This window comes from Mytilus galloprovincialis, chromosome 13 (genome assembly GCF_965363235.1).
Source record: "Mytilus galloprovincialis chromosome 13, xbMytGall1.hap1.1, whole genome shotgun sequence".
In the NCBI taxonomy this organism is placed as follows: Eukaryota; Metazoa; Mollusca; class Bivalvia; order Mytilida; family Mytilidae; genus Mytilus; species Mytilus galloprovincialis.
Window position 1 is genome coordinate 58,878,024 of NC_134850.1, and position 22,909 is coordinate 58,900,932.

The 22,909-nt window shown below is 31.8% G+C and overlaps 1 protein-coding gene across 5 annotated transcripts; it reads right to left on the bottom strand.

Moving 5' to 3' along the window:
• Positions 1 to 1,248: 1,248 nt before the first annotated feature.
• Positions 1,249 to 22,175, bottom strand: LOC143057826 (metalloreductase STEAP4-like). Of its 5 annotated transcripts, XM_076231245.1 has the most exons (3): positions 22,089 to 22,175; positions 13,217 to 13,312; positions 1,249 to 2,962 (listed from the first exon to the last, which is right to left on the bottom strand). In XM_076231245.1, the coding sequence occupies exon 3, from the start codon at positions 2,957 to 2,959 to the stop codon at positions 1,442 to 1,444; it is 1,518 nt and encodes a 505-aa protein (XP_076087360.1). In that variant the 5' UTR covers positions 2,960 to 2,962; positions 13,217 to 13,312; positions 22,089 to 22,175; the 3' UTR covers positions 1,249 to 1,441. The 5 variants fall into 5 exon arrangements, with proteins under 5 accessions (XP_076087360.1, XP_076087364.1, XP_076087362.1 ...); XM_076231249.1 differs by lacking the exons at positions 13,217 to 13,312; positions 22,089 to 22,175 and adding an exon at positions 5,143 to 5,231; XM_076231247.1 differs by lacking the exons at positions 13,217 to 13,312; positions 22,089 to 22,175 and adding an exon at positions 5,125 to 5,230.
• Between the last annotated feature and the right edge of the window lie 734 nt (positions 22,176 to 22,909).

Below are 22,909 nucleotides of genomic sequence, written 5' to 3' on the forward strand. Positions count from 1 at the left end.
TCGAAATTAGTACTGGTACGCCATTGTCCCAGGTAAGGGGAGAGTTAGGATCACGGTAATATATTTCACCTCGCCACATTCTGTATGTATGTGCCTGTCCGAAGTCAGGAGCCTGTAATTCAGTGGTTGTCGTTTGTTGATGTGTTACATGTTTGTTTTTCGTTCATTTTGTTTAACATAAATTAGACCGTTAATTTTCTCGTTCGGATTGTTTTACGTTTGTCATTTCAGGGCCTTTTGTAGCTGACTATGTGGTATGGGCTTTGCTCATTGTTAAAGACCGTACGATGACTATAGTTGTGAAGAGTTGTTCCATTGGCACAATCATACCGTATCTTCTTTTTATATGAGCTAGTTTGTGTGCTTCTGTTTGGATGCTTCCAATATATTACTATTTATTTATTTAGCTATAGATGCAAAGATTCTTCAATAAGAATAATAAAACTGATACATCTGATATACAAATATATTTCAGGGGCGTAGCTGCCGTTAGTCACTTTAGGCACGTGCCTACACATAATTTTTTCACAAATATTTTTTTTTAATTATAAACAACGTTATCTGTAGATGAAGTTGTCAAAACTTTTTAATTATCGAATGTCATGTGTACACTAGTCTCTCGTCCTTGGTGAATGGAATATTGGATAGAATAGAATAATTTTACGATTTTACCTTATATAGAAACTATACATTAGAACTTTGGTTTAGATCATTTCACGTCTAGACTATCAACAAAACTTGAATGAACCTTAACTTAGACACATGAGTTTTATAATTAGTTGTTGTAAGTTTTCAACTATCTTTCCACTTTGTCTTCTTCCGACTTGCCAATGTTGGTCGTCCGTTTGGCTGTGCAGGATGTATAAATACGCAATCACGTCTGGTCAGAATGGGGACATTAAATCAGATGGGCTTGAATGCATATTGTAAATATTTTTTTATACCACGAATTGTACTGCTTTATTTAATTCACCAGTTAGATGTTATGGTACATTATTCATAATTCTTCGAACTTTTCATCATATATATTATAATTATCATGATTAAATAACCAGTAAATTTAATATTTTTGTACATAAAATTTTGCAGCTAAAACGCTGAAAACCTTTTTCCGTCGGAAGCCCCCCTGAACCCCGCCTACCAGGGCTATGCCCTGGACCTGCTGGGGCCTTAACTGCGGCCCCCAGACCCCCTGCCGATTGGTGCCTACAGTTGACTGAATACCTAGCTACGCCCCTGTATTTCAAATTTTAATAAATACAGATGTACTCAGGGCAATCGACATAGAATCGAAAACCTTTCATCACAAAAAGAACACAACAGACACAGGGTCGCATTATTCAATTAAATAGATAATTTAAAGAATGGAAAATTACAATTTTAAGTTATCAGAGATGATGTGCGATGTAGAACTGTCTTATATATATTTTTATTTTCGGCTTCAAACCAAATTGGTTGCTCCATTACATTGGCAATTGTCGATATCAGTGTCTTCCAAAGAAGCTTCGAAAGTTCGAAAACCACTTAGTTCTCTCTTTCCGTTTACGATCGGTCTGTATTTAGTATCCAGTACTGTTCCTTGAAATCCAGAACATTTAGCTTTACATCTTTTACTGTTTCGTTCCCATCCATGTCGTATTCTTTTCACATAACCACTTATAAAAGGCAAACTAAAACACAACTTTAGAAATAATGTTATCATAGGTAAAACTGAACTGAGAAATGTTATTGAGCGAAAAGTTTTAAGTGGACCAGCTTTTATCCAGTAGGGAGATCCCATGACTACCACATGACAAAGCGACAATAAAAGTACACCATGACCTAGTTTTGATTGAATGCATCTCCATTCTCTCCAATTCAACTGGTCGCCTACGGATTTAATGGACGTTACGGCTAAGATGCAAAGTCCAAGAAAAGCGATAATTCCAGCTAAACAAGCGGCTTCTCCTTTCCACGTCATCCAAGTCCTTATCGGGAAATGAAGATCACTTGTGATATTTTTCGGAATAACTATTTCTGTTTCATGATACCAAGACTTCAGATATGTTGGACTCATGATAAGAATGGACATGATAACGTGAACAAAAGCTAGCGTGAATGCAGTAAGGCCTAGTTGTTTTCGCGTACGAAGCCATGTATCCAACCAACCTGGAAATCTCACATGTTTTGATCCATTATATATCTGAAATATTGCCGCTATAGAGCTTGGTAAATAAGTACAAGCCAGGATTGTGAAGGCTGTCATACACAAAGGTTTGTTTGTTACTTTCACAAATATCTGTTCCCAGCTGTAGCTGGTTTTTTCAACAAAATAAATAAATATGGCATAAAGATACCATATAATAAATACTAGAAATGTAAAGCCAATTGGAAATTTCCATTCTGGAAATAATTGTAATGGCATTTTTTCGATTTTTCTTGCATTCCACAAAACACCGTAATCTTTCGGCGTAAATCCTAAATCTCGAACTAAATCAGCAACTGTATTCCTTGCAACAAAGTTATCACTTGCAATGTATACATTATGACTTCCGCCGGAAGTTTGACTTTCCATGTCGTATGCTGAAACTACATTGAAAGCTTTTACAACTAAAGAGTGAGAAAGTAATTTCTGAAGTTGTTCCGCATTAGAAGGACCTTTAGTGAGACATTTTTTGTTCGACACATCAATGATTATTTTGTCTTTTAACAGCTCTACAAACGGAGACAGTGTATCTCTCCAGTGTTTGTTGTGAATTGCTACAACTATCGTATTTGAATTGTTTATACATTCATCCACAGTTGTTATACTAATATTGCACCAACAATCATGTGTATTAGAAACCATGCGTTCTGTTGGCTTTCTACTGCCAAGAATGACGTCATATCCGGACTGTAGAAGACGACATGCAAATGCTTGTGCAAAATTTCCGGTACCAATAATACCTATGGTTCGATGTTTATTTTCTTTGTTCATCATTCGCTGAAAAAAAATGTCAAAACGTTATATCAAAGAAAAAGTAATTCAATTTTAAAACAGTTAACTTAAAGCTGTAATTTTAAGGGCAGGTTTCATGCCTGTGTATACAAAGACTCGTCACATTAAAAATATACACATTTTCAAAACACAACACAAAAAGTAATTGTTGAAAAAATAAACCATAAAAACCATAACTCTTTGTTACAGATATCAATATTTTCCGACAATATATTTTAAATTGGAAAAAAGGCGTGACAAAAGTGTCCGCTTTCATGATCAATGCTCGAACAACCTTAAATTACATTTGGCTGATGATCCAGTCAGATCTTGATCTAGTGATTGAAGAGAGTTATTTAGGTTTAGGTTCTGGTTTAGGACCGCCCATGAGAGCAAAACACACCTTGTGTATGCACTCACCCTCAAATAGAAGCCAACACCAACATTTAAACGCCAAAATACAGCAAAAATGCCAATATAAACACTCAAATATAGCACCAAAGAGACAAAGTAAACTCACAACTTCAAACTAGACCGAGTGAGTAAACACACCGCTATAGCACTAAAGAAACAAAGTTAACTAACAACTTCACTCCGACAGTGTAAACACACAGATGTGGCACTAGTCAAACCAAGTAAACACACAAATAAAGCACTAGACAGCCAAATAAACACAAAAAGTTACACACGATACTCAGAGTAAACACCAACACAGGGATGGACCCAGCAATTTTAAAAAGAGGGGTTCCTAACCCACTCATGACAAAAAGGGGGTCCAACTACATGTCCCTATTCAAATGCATTGATCGTCCAAAAAAGGGGGTTCAACATAATATAACACTATACAAAGTAAACACACAAATTAACACTTGATATTGAAAGTAAACGCACAAATTAACACTAGACATTCAACGTAAACACACACATTAACACAATATACACATAGTTAATACCCAAATAACACTAGACAGTCAAAACAAACATCCAAATTACTAGTTACAGTAGACCGACAAAGAAATCACATACTTTAACAATACATGAACAAAATAAAAACCCAAATTAACACTTATAACATTATAGTCATACACAGTTTAATTAAATGTGGGATGATGGTTTATGAGACCAATATCCACCAACGTTCAAATGAAGTGGATGTAAAGTAGTTATGGCAACCTTATGGTATTCAATAATGAGATAAATCCATACCGTATAATCAACTCTATATGTCCACACTGCAGGCTACCGTTAATTATGGGCAATTTTTCTGAGACAATTCACACGAGAACAATTGACGATTGAATGACACCAGACTGATCTAGTATGTGTGTCTATTTCCCGTAACCTTGGGGTATTTAAATATTGTCTTAAAGATCTTAAGACTTATGCAGTGGTCCTTCAAAATTAACGACACTTACATTAATGTTGTTTCAAAAAAGAAGTAAAATATGAAGAATATCAAAACGACATAAAATAGAAAAATAGAAATATAAAGATGAAATAACAGAAAACATAGATTATTAGACGGTTTAATTTGAAATAAGACTGGTTTTGTTTTAAAGTTTTACTGTTAAAGAGAAAACACTCAAGAGTTTTAAAAGTACAAAAACAAAACTGTACCTCATGAACTTGCGTCTATCTAAATCCCAAAATAGTCACAATAAATTATTGTTTAAACGGTAATACTTGTCATGCAAAACAGTATTAATGTGTAATTCGACGGAAAACGTTTCGTCGTTGTAATACTCTTTATATCGAGTTACAGTTATTTTACAGAAATTGTGTGCATGCTTGATATAGTTTCCCAGATGTTAACATGTTTAGAGAAACTTTGATTGACATTTATGACGATATTAAGAAATACACATTAATACGTAGGCTACATTACATATCACACGTAAACCCATTCGTCAATACTAATATTGAATCGTGTGGCCTGAAGGAACGGTAATATAAATACGCACATTACACTTTTAATAAATTTATCATGTTTAATATGGATGAAGGACTTGGGTTAAGTTATATTTATAAGATAAATAAATAACGAATTAATGAAAAAACAGGTAGACCGAAAATGACATGTCTCAATAATATAATGACTACCGGTATTTTACCTTTTATCATATTATGTAAACCAATCGTATTCGTGCTAATGCTTACATTTTACTTACTGTTAAATTTTTTAATACCTGGAAACGAAGGGATTTCCCTGATAATTTAGGTATGAGGACTAATTTCCATGAAATGTATTAACACAGCAGAGCCATTAAGTAAAGACATGTCTTTCAGTATTTATCTATAATATTTGTTGAATCACAGACAAGTGTGTACCCTAAGGTTCTAACAATATAATGTCTTATTTATGATAAGATCACAAAGTTATTTAAGGCCTGAAGATGACCATTTGTTTGAAAATTTTGATTATTTATCTTAAACATGTATAATAAAATGTTTAAGCAGTACATCGTTAACCAAAACTAAATGGTGATGCACATAGAAGAAATGTTAATTGAACAAAAGTTTTGTATCTAACCGCCTTCAACAGAAAACTGTTCATTTTGAGTTTATAGAATATGTTAAATAACATTTAAAATATACAAACTACGTATATGATATCGACACTTTTCAATTCAATTTGTATTCCAATTTGAAAATTTGAGATTTTAACTCTGTGAGTGATACTACGGAAGCCCTTTAGGGTCATGCTATATCAAAATAATAATTTGTTATATCAAATTTATAATTTGATATGTCATATTGTAAAATGTAGACTTGCATGGCCCTCAGAGGCTTCCGTATGATACAAAAGATGGAGGAAAGATAACAGGGGACAGTTAAACTCATAGATCGACATAACTTGACAACGCTATGGCTAAAAAAGAAAAAGACAAACAGACAAATAATAGAACACAAGACACAACATAGAAAACTAAAGACTAAGCATCACGAACCCCCAATAAACTGGGTTATTGGCCATACCTGATGATATCACTAGCATGTAATACGTGTAAATTCTATAAGCTTTCAGAATGACTGGTCATAAATCTATTTCAAAATACTTTTTTCATATTTATCTATGTACTTTACAAACTTCTGATTTTTAGTCAAGTTAAACGATTAAACGTTGTTTTCTCGTTTTGACTATGCAAATAAAAAGGTAATATAGGCAGACAAAATGACTTTTATAGTTAATGGTGGTTAATATCAGAAATTTGGAAATCAGAGCGTATCAACTGTTTTTACAGGATAAATGACCGTTGCAAATATAATGGATATTAAAAAGTGCATTGTTAGCAATATGTTGCCTATATTGGTAATGTATGAGAATGTTTAAACGAAAAACAAAAATAATTAGAGTTATTGCTCTTGGACAGAAAAAATATGTGTAATGGCAGAGAATATTGGAATGATGTTCCTTTTTAAATTGAATGTCAACATGCATGCCAAATTGCCATTTAACTGCGCTTTTTCTTCCAAAACACATCTAAAAACAGTATTTTAAAAACCCATATTTTTATCTATTAGCTTAAGAAGATGTGGTATGAGTGCAAATAAGAAAAATCTCCATCCAAGTTAAAATTTGTAAAAGTAAACCATTATACAGAAGTCAAAGTACGGCCTTCAACCAGAGCCTTCACTCACGCCAAACAGAAAACTATAAACTCCGTCGTTTTAAAACCAAACTGGATGTACAAATGGTAATATAAGGTATGTTCGTTTGTATAAGTTTATGGTTTCAAATATATAACTGAGTTCATTCGAATTTAGAACAATTTAAAATTAAACACACTATAAAACTGTATAAAACGTTTGTCCTAAACAGCGATTTCGATATTAAAGTGACGACTGACTTAGCTATATGTTCCATTTGTCAAATTCCTTTTTTCAGCAGTAATATACTCTCTGTGTGTATAGAAAATGTATTTAAACAAGGGAAATATGATGGCATTGTTTATAACAAACTTGCATGACTAATTTCTGTTAAGCAGGACACATGTATGTTTACAAAGAACCAATACTTCATTAGTTTTTGTCGGTCAACATTACGAATTTGTTGACTTGTCCGATTTATGTCTATATCTTAACACAATATCGATATGTTTTCACGTCATAAGATCTTTTCAGTAATAACAGAATTGTCGTCTAATCTATAATTTTACCGATTGTGTCAATTTCCCATTTGTGATATTTTGACTCAGCTCAGTAGTCAGTACTTAGGTACTGACATGATTTAACAAACTTTACTAAAATTGTCCGTTTTATAAATTTTGAAATTATTAAGAAACTAAGGTTTCAACTCCTTCAGGCAAAGTTGGCTTTAGATGGATTTGGCTATTTATTTTAGTTATTTTTGACATGTAGGCATACATGCCAAGTGACATGATATTCGCGTGTAATACACGCTTTTTCAACCGTTTACACACGAGGATTTTGTCACATGGCGTGTACACGCTTTTCACCACTTTACACGCAATTACACGCTTTTTCGTTCTTTTCATTTTTTTAATATGATATAGCCCTTAAACGGTTTCGGTACTTATACATCTTCGGATTTCAAATGTCTTGCTTTCAGTGTTCCTGATGAAGGTAAATCAAGAAAAGCGCTTCGAACGCATGAAATTATTTAACGTGTTGTTTTCAATTTTTTGACTCTGTATGGATTTACATGTCGGAGAATGCATGCATGTCATAAGATGCATAATCTGTCCCCTAACCCGGTATCGCTCCTTTAGGAGTTCATTCGATTGTCTTAGAATGTTGTGCTTTGATTTGTATCTTCTAAATCGATTTATCAGTTTTGAATATCGGTAAACTACTGTTGCTTTAATTTAATTGTTTAATAAATTCACTATACCCGGATCTTTTATTAAACTTTGTTGACTTTATTATTGTGACGTCTCTCTAGTTGTGTTTTTAAAAGTTGTTTAAACTGTTGTCGTTTAAAGTTATGGTTTATGTTTTCCTAATTTGCAATCATATTAAATATTATTTTTATATTCTAATTTCATACAAATATAGAAACAAATAGGTGATAACGCTACCAGTGTATACCATAAGTGTTGAAATCATGTTCGGAAATAGTATCATTTACTACTCATTATATTGATATTGGTATAAATTACAGTAATTAATTTAAAAATAAAATGATTTACCTAAATTTGTCAGAAAGGCAGGAGGATTAAAAAATCAGAAGGGTCAATCTAAATGTTCTTTGCTAAATTATTGTACATTGTTGTCTGGAATTTACATGAAAGGGTGACGAAAAATACCAGAGGGACAGTAAAACTCATAAATCGAAAATAAACTGACAACGCTATGGCTAAAAATGAAAAGGACAAACAGACAAACAATAGTACACATGGCACGACATAGAAAACTAAAGAATAAGCAATACGAACCCCACCAAAAACTAAGGGTGGTCTCAGGTACTCCGGAAAGGTAAGCAGATGATTCTGCTACACATGTGGCACCTGTACATGAAGTTATGTAAGTGTTATATATATATTTATCCAGGGGATGTTTTAAGTATAGCACGTTTTCTCCAGGGTATGTGTTTATTTTGACACATTTTATTGTTTTTGCAATATAGAAAAGTCAGCACGGAAAGATATTTGATGTTAATCTAATCGCATCCGTCTTGGTAAGTGAAAAAAAATAATAATAAAATAATAGACGGACTGGGTCAAAAGGAATATTATCTATAATGATTTGTCATTTGGATATTTCTGTGACGATATATAAATGAATGATGCATCAAAGCTTCAAAAATGTATAAAAAATTAAATTTTACTTTCAAATTGTCAGAAAGGCAGGATGATTAAAAATCAGAAGGGTAAATCCAAATTCTCTTTCCTAAATTATTGTACATTGATGTCTAGAATTTACGTGAAGTCATGTCAGTCTTCCTAGAGCCGGCCCTACTATCCACTTGTGTTTAAAATAGACTGAGTTAATGTTATAATCATATATTGTTTAAAAAATAAAAAATGGTAGTTCTAAAAATACGAAATATATATTTATCCAGGGGATGTGTGAGTTATAGCACACTATCTCCATAGGATATATTTATTTTTACACCTTTAACTATTGTTTTTGCATCATAGAAAGGTCAGCAAAGTAAGATACTTGATGTTAATCTAATCGCACCCGTCGTCCTAAGTAAAAAAAATAACATTGAATAAAAGAATAGACAGACTGGGTCAAATGGAATATATTTATAATCATTTGTCACTTTCATGGATAACTGTCAACGAAGTCTTAATGGTTACAGTTAACCCTTTGAAGTAGTCATTTCAGATTGGTGTATTTATAGTTTTTTGTATAATTTAGACATTACTGACATTTTTTTCTATTAATCAAGTAATCACCAATCCACTTGGTAATAAAGTATTTTCATGGAAGTTAAAAAAAAAAGACATTAAAGCTTCCCGGGTAATAAATTAATCAAACCTGAAATATCACGGTACATATATACATAATTGATCTGGTATCTGTTAACCTATTGTTTAATGTTAATTTAATTTAACAAATCTGACAACACGAAAATTATTCATAAACATTTAATGACACATCTTTTGAATGTTAGAAAAATGTATATTATTTAAGGAATGACTGTGATATTTTTTCTGTCTGTATAAACTCGACAAGGTGGATATAACCTCGACAAAGTGGATGTTACCTCAACAAGGTGGATGTTACCTCGACAAGGTGGATGTTACCTCGACAAGGTGGATATAAACTCGACAAGGTGGATGTTACCTCGACAAGGTAGATGTTACCTCGACAAGGTGGATGTAACCTTGACAAGGTGGATATAACCTCGACAAGGTGGATGTTACCTCGACAAAGTGGAAGTTACCTCGACAAGGTGGATGTTACCTCGACAAGGTGGATGTATCCTCGACAAGGTGGATGTTACCTCGACAAGGTGGATGTTGCCTCGACAAAGTGGATGTTACCTCAACAAGGTGGATGTAACCTCGACAACGTGGATGTTACCTCGACAAGGTGGATGTTACCTCGACAAGGTGGATGTTACCTCGACAAGGTGGATGTAACCTCGACAAGGTGGACGTAACCTCGACAAGGTGGATGTTACCTGGACAAGGTGGATGTTACCTCGACAAGGTAAATATAAACTCGACAAGGTGGATGTTACCTAGACAAGCTGGATGTAACCTCGACAAGGTGATGTAACCTTGACAAGGTGGATATAACCTCGACAAGGTGGATGTTACCTCGATCATAGTCAAAACGGATATACAGTCAGATTGATATCAATAAATATTTTTGGATCTCAGTTTTTGTTTGGTACCTTATGTTTTTAATCAATAGATGAGATTTGAGCATGGGTAAACTACCTCTGCCTAATTTTGTTTAAGCCCATAATATATTTTTGTTGAATGAGGATGAATTCATCTAACCAATGCTCAACCTGAAACCATACTGTTTACTATTTTTTATGGTTATTCGTCCGCGATGATTGCAATGAACGTTATGATATAAAAACATGTATTGGAAAGCAATTTCTTCATCAAATATTTTATGTGGGAAGTTAAGAGATGACGTATGAACGGGTGAGATATCTGCAATGTACGTATTCATTGTATTAAAAGGTCATTACAGATTTGCTAAACCTTTTGTATGTCAAATATTTGTTGTGTGAAATAAAATATGTCATATGAATATAAGAGTTAAAAATCATAGCTGAATTTACAATAATATTTGTTTTCAGATTTACAATTTAATTTATCAAGTATATAATTAAATGTTGGTATCAGTGATATTACAAATAATTGCTGTACTAAGATTTAAACTTTTGATTGGAATTTATTGATGAAAACGTGTGAAAACACTGATACATTTCGAAACTTTTAAAATATACATTTATCGGTAAATAATGGTATTATAACCAAATCAAATTATTTCTATAACGAATCAATATAGGTATACTTCTTAGAACAAAAACAAATTTATTTTGCCATATTTTTTTACGACATAATGTGTTCAAATTTAAGTTTTTTCTCTTACGAATAATTATTTGTTTATATTTTTTTTTGTTTTTGTTTTATTGAATTGCCCTCTACAATCATTGAACTTTTAAACGTTCTACCTTAAAAAGTAAATTATGAAAATTGTATAAGAATATATAAATATAGAGGGAAGGTAGGAGGGGTCCTTATCCCGTAATCCCATGCTTAAAAATACGAAATCCCGAAATCTCGGGCTTAAAAACACGAAATCCAGAGGTCCTGAAATTTAAAAAAAAAAAATCCCGAAAGGGTCAATCCCGAAATCCCGAGCTTACAAACACCCGATCCCGGAGTCTCGATAAAGGTCCTATCCCCCTCATTATAATGATATATATTTATGAATAGAGAGATGTGGTCTGATTGCCAAGGAAACAACTATAAATATATCTGATTCCACCAACGTTCAAATAAAGTAGATGTAAGCAATTACAGCCAATCGTACGACAGTAGACAATAAGACAAACCTATTCGTATAGTGTTTATAAAAGGCCCCGATATGAAAATTATGAAATAATTCAATTAAAAAACCCTAACTGTTTAACTGCCAAAAACAACAGTTTAAGAAACACAAATATGACCGACATGAACCAACGACAACCACTGAACTACATTGTCTTTTCTCTCTCAATATTATTATATGTGTAGACAGGTGTAATTATGTACTAAATGGTGGAAAGGTAAAACATAAAATGGTGAAGCTGCCATTTGAAACAATTTTTAAAACAAAAATAGTGTGTTTGTTTTACATACAGTTTTCAACTTGGTGTTTTTTTTCTCAATTAAATACAGCAAATATTGAAACTTTACACAAAGTGAGTTTCATTTTGGAAAATAATTTACTGTTTTGCTCAAACACTTTACCTTTCTTGAAACCCGTGGCCAACCAATAATATTCGAACTTGACTAATAAAATCCAGAATTTGTGAATCATCAATTACTAGTATTATTAATAAATAAGTCGGAATGCAAAGTAACCTGAACGCGTGAAATTTACAACTATACAAACTAGTTAAGCATGTGTATTACGAATTTGGAATCAAATTTACGTGGAAGGACTAAGAGAATGGAATTCATTCGGTAATTGATATGCATCTTTTTCTCTGAAATTGCTACTTTCCAATTTTCAATTCTTTATTATGATTCGATTGAGATTAATAGATATTCGCGTTATGTAATGGTATCTTTTTTTAACAACAGGGTTAATTTAATTAAGGCCGACATATGCACGTTCGTTAGGTTATCATCGGAATCATCAATGAAAATAGACTAATCAAAGTTGAATGGTAAAAACAATTACACATGGGGAGAATTGCAAACCAAAAATTTTGTGTTGGCGCCTTTGCTAGTTCAATTTGTATGTTTGCTTAATTGTTTTAGACAGTTGTGTTGTATAAATGTGAGGTATGTTTACAGTTTTGATTGCTGGATTCCAAATATAACCAAGTTTACTTATAATGTTTGTATGGATTGTTCTCAGATGGCTTACCAAATGGGTTTTACTTGTTCCTTTGTTTGATAGCGTTAATTTTATCAGTTTTGAACTCCCCCTTTTTATAATTTCCTTAGTGTTCAGTATTTATCATTTTTATGAATAATTGCCAGTCGCCAGGAAAGCTTAGTTGCTTTACACTTTCACTATGTTATAACAGTTTGATAACTGTACGACTTACGCATGTCACAATAAATCACTTATATTATGTTTTATCGAATTATATGACTGTCGGCAATTCTCGGATGATATCTCGATGAATAATAAGATTATGAATGGGTAATTATATCTTTTTGTAATTTAGACATTGGTTATCTTTTAAATAAAACAAAGGTCAAATCGGTGAACATGAATTTCACAGCCAATTCCCCTTTATCACGAACTTAAATGTTAATTGTATTTGTTTTATTAAAAAAAGAGTTAAGAATTTTAAGAGTTAACCAATAACTTGATTATCAACTAATAACCGCTACCATTCGCTGGTAATCAAATGTTTTTTTTTAAAGTAAACAAATTAGGATTTTAAAGTACCTATCTTTTAAGATTCTATTAAATTAAATCCTATTTATGTAAATATGACATATCATTGATATCGATTCAAAATTTGCATTCAATTATGTTACATCGCTGTTACATTGACGTATATTACCCACGTCTTTGTTCAAGTAATACAAAATCCCTTTCTTTATTATTCAAATTAATTATGTTCTGATGAATTAAACACTAACATAGCAAACTTACCTGAATGTATAACACCTTTTACTATCTTCCGTTATGAGAAAGAACTTTTAACCGAATTACAACTGCCAATCAAAATTCAATTACTCCACTTTCAACCTGTAATTTAAACAGCTTGATATCAGACAAGTTAGAATACATACACCATTTTAAACAGTAATGCTTGTGTCAACATTCGTTTGTTGTCATACTAAAGCAGATCATCAATTGTATTTACAATCCTTACATACATGTTTAAAATAAATTGACATGGATTTGATTTAAGTAGAGGATTTTATGGTACAGGTGGAGTATCTTGTTTAGTCTGTAAGCGATAGATCTTACACTCTTATTAAATATTTTAGTAAATTTTTCAGTCACAACATAGAAAAGTTAAGTTCAATTATCAAACAAATGAGGTTGAGTCGAGTGATACTCAACCAGTGGTGACAATCAGGTGTGGATTCTTACAATATCCATAATAAATAAATAAAATTGCTTTGAAGCATCTTAACCATCAAGCACGCGAGTCTGTCTCACATTGTGACCACACTTGACGATGGAAAATTACATGCCTTGGTACGAAATTAATGTTATGATTGTTCTTTTCCAACGAGGGGCGAAAGATACCAGAGGGGCATACAAACTAATAGATCGAAAATAAATTGACAACGCTACGGATAAAAAAAACCTGACAATTAATAGTACACAAGAACGACATAGAAAACTAAAGACTAAGCAAAACGAACCCCAACAAAAACTAGGGATGATCTCAGGTGCTCCGGAATGGTAAGCTGATAAGTATCAACGGGGAAGAGACAAATACCAGTTAATGGGTAACCCTGGTTTAAGAAGTAACATTGCGTTTTCATTCATTTTCAATAGATACACATCAAGGACAAATGCACCATGATAAGTTTTTAACACCTGGTTTTATTCATTATTACCGAAATAGAAGTACCATGGTGTTTATCTTAATATTTATAAAGAGAATATGAGTTGTTGTATTTAAGCAACATTGATGCAACAAATAATACTTATGTAAAATCTATATACTGATTGTATTATATTTAGTTTAAACATTTTTGACAAGTTATAATCTTTTCGTGGTTCTTTTTTTATAATTGAATTTGACGATTTTTACTGTAATTTAAATTTATCAAAAGTGGAAACAAAACTTATTCATGTAAAATGCCCGATGATGTCGGTTAAACATGTTTTAATATAAAAAATAATAAAATAAAAACCCGGATGTTATCTGAATTTACTGTCTTAATATATTATAAACAGTAGTTTATTTTATTACGTCATACGATAAAGCATTGAAATAAATTTGTTACAAAAATCAGCCCAAGGTTTGTATCTAGTTATCTTATAACTGTTTCAAGACGGTATATATGTTACAGGCAATTTCTATATTTATGCATTTTGTAAAATGACTGCATTTTCAAGCAATTTATAACATGCCTTAACTTGACAGGCATTTTACAAAATGACTAAAAAATACCTCGTCATTTTGTAAAATGACTGAAATTTTGAAAAATACTCAGCTCCGAGGAAAATTCAAAACGGAAAGTCCGTAATCAAATGGCAAAAACAAATGATAAAACACATCAAACGAATGGACAACAACTGTCATAATCCTGACTTGGTAAAGGCATTTTCAAATGCAGAAAATGGTAGATTGAACATGGCATGACAGTGCTTTGACAGGATAAGCTGCTGAAGACGTATCACTGTCATCGGCAGATCTGCTTCAGTCCGTGAAAAGCTATAAGCCAAAATATACACGTTAAACTAATCATGATATTATGTACTTTGATTTTTGGAACCTATGAAAAAGTAGATATTCATGTGTGACGTGTGTTCTAATTGCGAACCACAATAATGTCGAAAGTTAAGTGTTTGTCAGTAAAGGTGATGAAACAGCAAAATGTATCCTGATTCAGGTTTCAATTTTGGTTGAATGGCTAAAACCAAACAATGTTTTTAAAAATAATCAGGACAAATATTGTGTAACAGTTCGGTCACCCAATCATTTTGAGAATTGATATATAATTGTAGAGTTTTTTGACAAAATTCAGTAAAACTTATTCTTAATAATTTAAACTCTTTTATTTTAATTCAATAATTATCAAAAATAAAACTGCTCCTGTGTTCAATTGTTTTGTTTTTTTAACTTTCATTCTTTAAAACAATTTCAGGCATTTTGTTAAATGCCTTTCAATTTTTCTATTTGACATTTGTAAAATGCCTAGAAAAATTAGTCATTATGTATAATGACTGAATCTTGCAGGCATTTTAGAAAATGCCTAAAATTTTCAGGCATTTTACAAAATGCCTAAATTTAGAAAATGCCTGTAACATATACGTTAATCATAAAAGAACGTGATATATTAGTATTAGAACATAATGACATTATATTTAATGAACTCTTTCTCTTATAAAAATTACCGATTAACCTAGTTTGTAATATCGGTTGTTTAAAATGTCATCCACCTAACAGGTGCTTCTGAGGAATAAAACTAAATTTCAAATGCAAAACAAAAACTTAAATAGCAATCTAGATGTATTTGCATTCTTACAATTCAGACTAAAAAGTAAATATTCATTTGTTCAAAGCAAACAACTACGCTATTCCAATACTGCAATGTAAAAGCGTATTATTTTGAAGACATTTACTGATGTTTTGAATGACTAGATTTTAAAGATGTTTTAAATATATGCACCGCCTACGCTAAATGGTAACGTTATAGTCTATTGCCTGTCCCGTTTGAGGTTAAAGTGCATGTTTGTCACAGGATATTTTTTGTTTTAAAGTTATTCCTGGTCATATCAATTTTAAACTAAGACCACATCATTATTTTGAAATAATTACATTAGATGTATGTTTCATTATAATACATTATTTTGATTGACTAACTGCAATCACGCGTTATGCCTATATCAACTTCATTACACAATAAAATTTATCATTCATGATTCAAGAGGTCCCAAAATAAAGTGCACAGGTAAATTTATACAAAATGTGCTTCGGTCAACGCTTTTCCACACCACTGAAATTACAAAAAGAATTATTCAATTCTTAAATAATAAACTGTTTCATTTATATATATATATTCATATATATGCCAAATTAGAGTTGATAAAGATAATAATTTGCTTAGCATGTAAATTTGGGAGTAGCGCATGTTGTACTACGGTCATATATTTTTATTGTTCCTAATGACTCTACAAAGTATAAAATTGAATCGGAATGTGTCAAAGAGACAACAACCCGACCATAGAGCAGACAACAGCCGAAGGCTACACATGGGTCTTCAATGTAGCAAGAAACTCCCGTACCTGGAAGCGTCCTTCAGCTAGACTCTAAACAATATGTATACTAGTTCAGTGATTATGGACGTCATACTAAACTCCGAATTGTACACAAGAAACTAAAATTAAAAATCTTACAAGCCTTACAAAGGCCAGCAGCTCCTGACTTGGGACAGGCGCAAAATTGCGACGGGGGATATATATATACACACATAATTCAAGAACGATTTAATTTATCAGGAAACATGTGCTTTCATTGTTTAGATAAAAGTTCTTCCCACAATACTTAAGACTGAACAAAACTCCACAAAAACGAGGTGATATCGGGTGCGATAAAAACGTATGTAGATCCTGCTGTACCTTTTGGTACCAATGTGTTGCTAATTGTAAGCACACATTCGTAATTAGTCAAGCTAGATGATGTCTCATTCGGAGTGAAGAACATTTATTGTGCCACAGCTTGAACACTATAAGTGTAGACACCAGTCATCTATGACACAAAACGATATAGCGACCAATCACATAATTATGGTGGCCGTAAATCGTTGAAAGGGATAGTTTTTTTTAATAAAAATCCTTGGGTCAAAACGACTGCATATCCCGTGTGTGAGTACCACAATCTTCGGGTAACTTGTTTGTGTGTGTACTTATCCTCTGTATTTCAATGTTTTATTTATCAGGAGCACAACTTGTCGACGCAATACTTTTGGGCGTCATTTGGTTTAAGATCCCTGTTTAAAATTCCATAACTTTTGATTTCGTGTTATAAGCGTATTGCGATTGTTGAGGTGTTTTGACAAGGAAAATATTTCTTAGTCCAAAAAGAGCAAAATGAACAGTTCACACTGTATAATTACATAAATTGTGGGCGTTTTTATACAAAAGTCAGTCAGATGGAATAAAACAAGAATATCTTAACCACTCTTTGGTAAAATGCTCTTCAACACTTCACCAGTTATTTCAAGTACTTAAAGTGGAAGCTGAACATTCATTATTTTGTCATGCACTTACTTGATATATTCATTCAATTTTATTGTACTACGAAGAAACAAATCATTATTCAATTTGCTTATTATAAGTTGTTACCAATTTTCTGTTGTTAGATTTCAAAACACATATAACATATTAAAAGATTCCCTAGGTGTTTTATTTTCAAAAACGTATAGCATTGTGGTTTTACCAACACATTTACCGTCTAACGTGCTTATCATTGTAAAGTCACAACACGGAAGTATTTTGTTATAACAAGGATACCATAAATCACATACTTGTTATGTCATGTAAATGCTTGAAACTTTACATATCCATTTATTTTAACTGCCACATCTCATGTCAACAAATATAACACACAGATTGATACTGGCACGAATATCAAACAGTTTAAAAATAAATTTCACATGGCCTTATTTGGTTTATGTATTTGAAGTAAAATATAATTCAACTAATTCTAATTAGAACGATTGTAGCTTTTTACAATCAGTTTTCAGTATGAAGATCATCCAATTGCACTTTTGTCAAGACTGAAAATCCTAAAACCAAAGCTAGTTGATTTGTCGTTTAAATTAGTATGAAAAAGGATGAAAGGTACCAGAAGGACAGTCAAAATATAGATCGAAAAGAAATTGACAGCGCCATGGCTAAAAAAGAAAAAGCCAAACAAACAAATAATATTACACAAGACGCAACATAGAAATCTAAAAAATAACTAAGTAACACGAACCCCACGAAAAACTGGGATAATCTCAGGTATTCCGGAAGGATAAGCAGGTCTTTCACAATAAATGACAGCCATCGTCTTGCTTATGTTGTTACAAACCCGGTACATAGTCTGACTCGGTAAGTTACATTTGTGAAAAGGGAAGGGGATTGTAGTTACGACATAAGAAACATATTCGATATCATCTGTGAAACGGTTATTGCATAACAGTTACCAACTCGTGATGGCGTCGGTAAAATTTACGTAGGGAAGATTTCAACTTCACCATTCGGAACCGTTGGTTTAATAGCTTCTAGCAAACCTATATCAAGGAAATTATGAATCGGTTCAAAAACGTTTTGAATCGATGCCTTTCAAAAGCATTCACAAACGAGCTAACTTGCGAAAAGTTCTTAAAGAAACACGATTTATTGACATTGATATCACACATTTACGTTCATATATATTGTGACATGTAGTGATAGAATAGTCTAGATAAAAAAAAATATAACCGAAAAACGATATGTGCTGCTTATAATCAAAATGGCTGGACTTTCATGACATCTGTTTCTTGATAGGCAAGGTGATTTGCAGAATATCTAGATTTTAAAGAATCTTATACTTAGAATAGCTGTCTATTTTGTCCCTAGTTTTGCAAAGTTTGACCTATTCACAAGCCGTGTTCACCTTTCCTGGTATCAGACATTTGTATAAGTCTTATGCGTATCTGACTATCGTAATCACTTTGAAACTGAAAGATTGACATTAATTCTGATTTTCTTTGTTTTCATAGAAATTATGCCCTATGACATTGTACTATAACATTAATAATAAAACCATTCGTTTTTCCAATCTTTGAACATACATGTTTTATAAAATGACATCTCTCTGGAAAAGCAGCCATAATAGTATTGCCCATCATTACTGACTTGAAAATTGAAATGCATCTGATTCTACTTTAATTTTTTTCTTAAATTCTAAAAAAAGAAGCAATTGTCCGAGGTTAACACACAACCTCAACCGAATGACACCTGTTAAGTTGTTTTAATTTTCAAGTAATTTTGTCCTCTACAATGGACACATTGACCACACATTCGTATTTCCAATAATTTCTCCATTTTTTTTCAGATTTTTGGTGGGGTTCGTGTTGCTCTGTCTATTTTTCGTATATTGAGTTTTAAATACGACTCTTGTCTTTTATTCGGATTTCGTTTTTTTGTCATGGCGTTTTGAAATTTTGTTTCACTTATGATGGTATCTTCTGCCTCTCCAATTACATGTCGTTTGAATTCAAATAAGAGAAATTCGAGATTTTGATTAGATCATTGACAAATGGAAGTAATGATGAACACAAAAACGATTTAAAATTCTGACATTTTTCGAGGAGCTAAATACATTCTTATCAACAATATGAGCCGTTAAATAAAATTTAAAACGATTAATACTAGATTTTTGTTAGAATACAACCACACCAAGGATTCTCCAAAAGGAAACGTGATACTTATATTTACCGTTTTTGTTTGTTTCAGTTTAAATTTTATAAATATGCACTGGAAACAGTCATTGTGTTTGACAGTATTCCCTATTTTATTTTATTTTTCAAAGTTAACGTTATCGCAGTTATAAACATTTTTAAGTAGTTATGATCTTCATTTCGTTTGTACTTTGAAGAAAGAATCATAGACAGAGCACTTAAATCTGGGTGTTGTTTTTCAATGGATTGGATATTAATATTCCAGAGATTATAAAAATGTTTCAGATGACTCACTGCCAATACAAAAAAAAATAAACATGTTATATGCTATACAGCACTTGATTCTTGTTTCTTATATCTGAGTAGCAGATACCTGATACAAAATCATTTAGAGTTTAATAAAAATAGAACATTGTTAATCAGTCTACTCTATACAATACAAAGATATACTTCTGGGAGTGGGAGTTTTGAGACTCTCCATGGTTTCCAATTAGTCACATATTAATCACAAATGTTTTGCCAATATAATCACATAATCATTGATTTTAAACAAGATGATCAAATAATGAAAAAAAGGCAATGAAATGAGATGTAGCCTGGAAACTTCCAAGAGTTTGAAAGAACATAAGTAATTTGCGTGTCGCTATTGTCTAAATGACAAGAGATTCTTATGACGTTGTTACATTCTTACTTAATTTGCAAGAGCAAACACCATCCTAGCCGTCAAGTTTGAAACGGGCAATTTATTCAATAAAATAGGGATAAATGGAGAATAAAAACTCGACGGTCTTTGTTACATTCACATCTGTTCACGAAATCAAACATCAGAAAGAAACATTAAGCTCATAATACGGTCAATCTCTATCTATTTATGAACAACATCTCCTAATCATAAACTGGAAATTGTAAAACAATAGATTTTAAAATTAAGAATTGAAATGGGGAATGTGTCAAAGAGACAATCCGACCATAGAAAAAACAACAGCAGAAGGTTTTGGGTCATAAAAGTATAAATTAAGATCTTGCACACTTTTTTCAAAGATATTTTTCTCATAGCTATATAGAATATGAATATAATATTTTTTCCATGAGACCTTTACTGTGTAATACATTAGAATTATATACGTTTTATTACAGCATGTACAGCTGAGTTGTACTACAATTACGTTAATTCAAGTGAACTTTAGGAAAGTAAACTAAGGACTTTTTAATACAATCTGCATGATCTAATAACAGTAATGCGTTAACATTAAAATGTTACGTTTAGTCAATAAAATGTATATATACCAATAATACTGCAGCATTTTGTATGGTCGTCTTGTTGTGATAACTATGTTGAGTAAATATTTTAATTAAAGTGAGTTGAGAATCATATCCAAATTAAAAAATTAAGACTCTGGACATGTAAATGATTATTGCTTTACTATGATTTATATAAATAGCAGTAATTAACAGAAAACACTTTAATTATTGTAGAAGATGGACTAAGATAAATATGTATTTGTAGAAAATAGAATTAGACATTAACAGATAACCTTTTATGTAAATTGTGAATTAAAACAAGGCATTTCGATTTCAGTCAAAACTCGGTATCATTATTTTTTTTTCAACTTCATATCATACGTTAATTGAATCTAATTTCATAAATGTTCTCATGTCTTTTGTTACATTGAATTTATTCGTCATATTTTGTTCTAAGCTGGTCCATGATGAAAAGTAAGAAACTAGATTTGTAATTCATGCAATAAAAAGGACCTTACAGTTTGCACACAATGTTAAGGTATATAGATGCAATGGAAGTTGTCTGAATATCACATATGCATGTTTTCTATCCAAAATTCCTGTTGATGCATATATTTATAAACAAAGTACTGATCGAATGTTTATTTTAATACTATTCCATAAATGTAAAACATTCATGGTTATTATATCTTTGGGATTGTGACATATCCACGTCATTTTGTCTGTTATATAATTTTCGAATTGGTCATTATATCACATTCCTTATATCTATAGCTATAAGTCTTACATATAGTCTTACATAAAAACTGTAAGTTTTTTAAAAACTGCAAGTAAGAGGTTTAGCGCTATAAAACCAGGTTCAATCCACCATTTTCTACATTTGAAAATGCCTGTACCAGTCAGGAATATGACAGTTCTTGTCCATTCGTTTTTTATGTGTTTTGTAATTTGATTTTGCCCTGTGATTATGGACTTTCCGAATAGATTTTCCTCTGAGTTCAGTATTTTTGTGATTTTACTTTTAAATTGACACAATTCCAAATTCTATGTAATATTATATATATATTTTTTATCAATGAAATGGTTGCAGCTTGTTTATATACATATAATAATATCTCGTTATTTTATTTTGTTCAAATATATATAACATAAACAAAACCACTTACCTGGATGTATAACGCCTGTATTTTTTTGTATTATAAGTTGTGAAAGTTCTTTTAACGGATTTTCCCTGTCAATCAAATTTCAATTGCTGGTGTTAAACCTATAATTTTAACAGGTATACATCAGTCAGGTTGAAGTGACACAAATTTAAAATAATGAGGGAACAATTTTGTTTATAATTTGATTTGATTCCATGTTGTGAGTAAACATATGGTTTTATGTCATAATAATACATGACTATAATAATGATGAGTTAATATAAAACGAAGATGTGGTATGATTGAAAACGAGACAACTCTCCATAAGAGACCCATATGACATAGACATTAACAACTATAGGTCACTGTACGGCCTTTAGCAATGAGGAAAGCTCATACCGCATACTTAGCATTTTTCAACTGATTTTTTTATAGTTCCTATGTTGAATTGTTACACCACTGTCACAAGTTAGAGGAGGATCGGGATCTTGCTAACATGTTTAACTCCGCCACATTTTGTATGTATAATCCTGTCCCAAGTCAGGAGCCTCTAATTCAGTGATTGTCGTTTGTTCGTGTATTACATTTTTGTTTTCCATTCATTTTTTGTACATAAATTTGAAATGTTTTACATTTGTGATTTCGAAGCCTTTTAAAACTGACTATGTGGTATGGGATTTGCTCATTGTTGAAAGTCGTACGGTGACCTATAGTTGTTAATTTCTGTGTCATTGTGGAGAGTTGTCTCCTAGGCAATCATCCCACATCTTCCTTTTTATATATAATAAGTATATTATTATCAGTAAATTTAAATCAAATCTATATATTACACATACATATTCTCA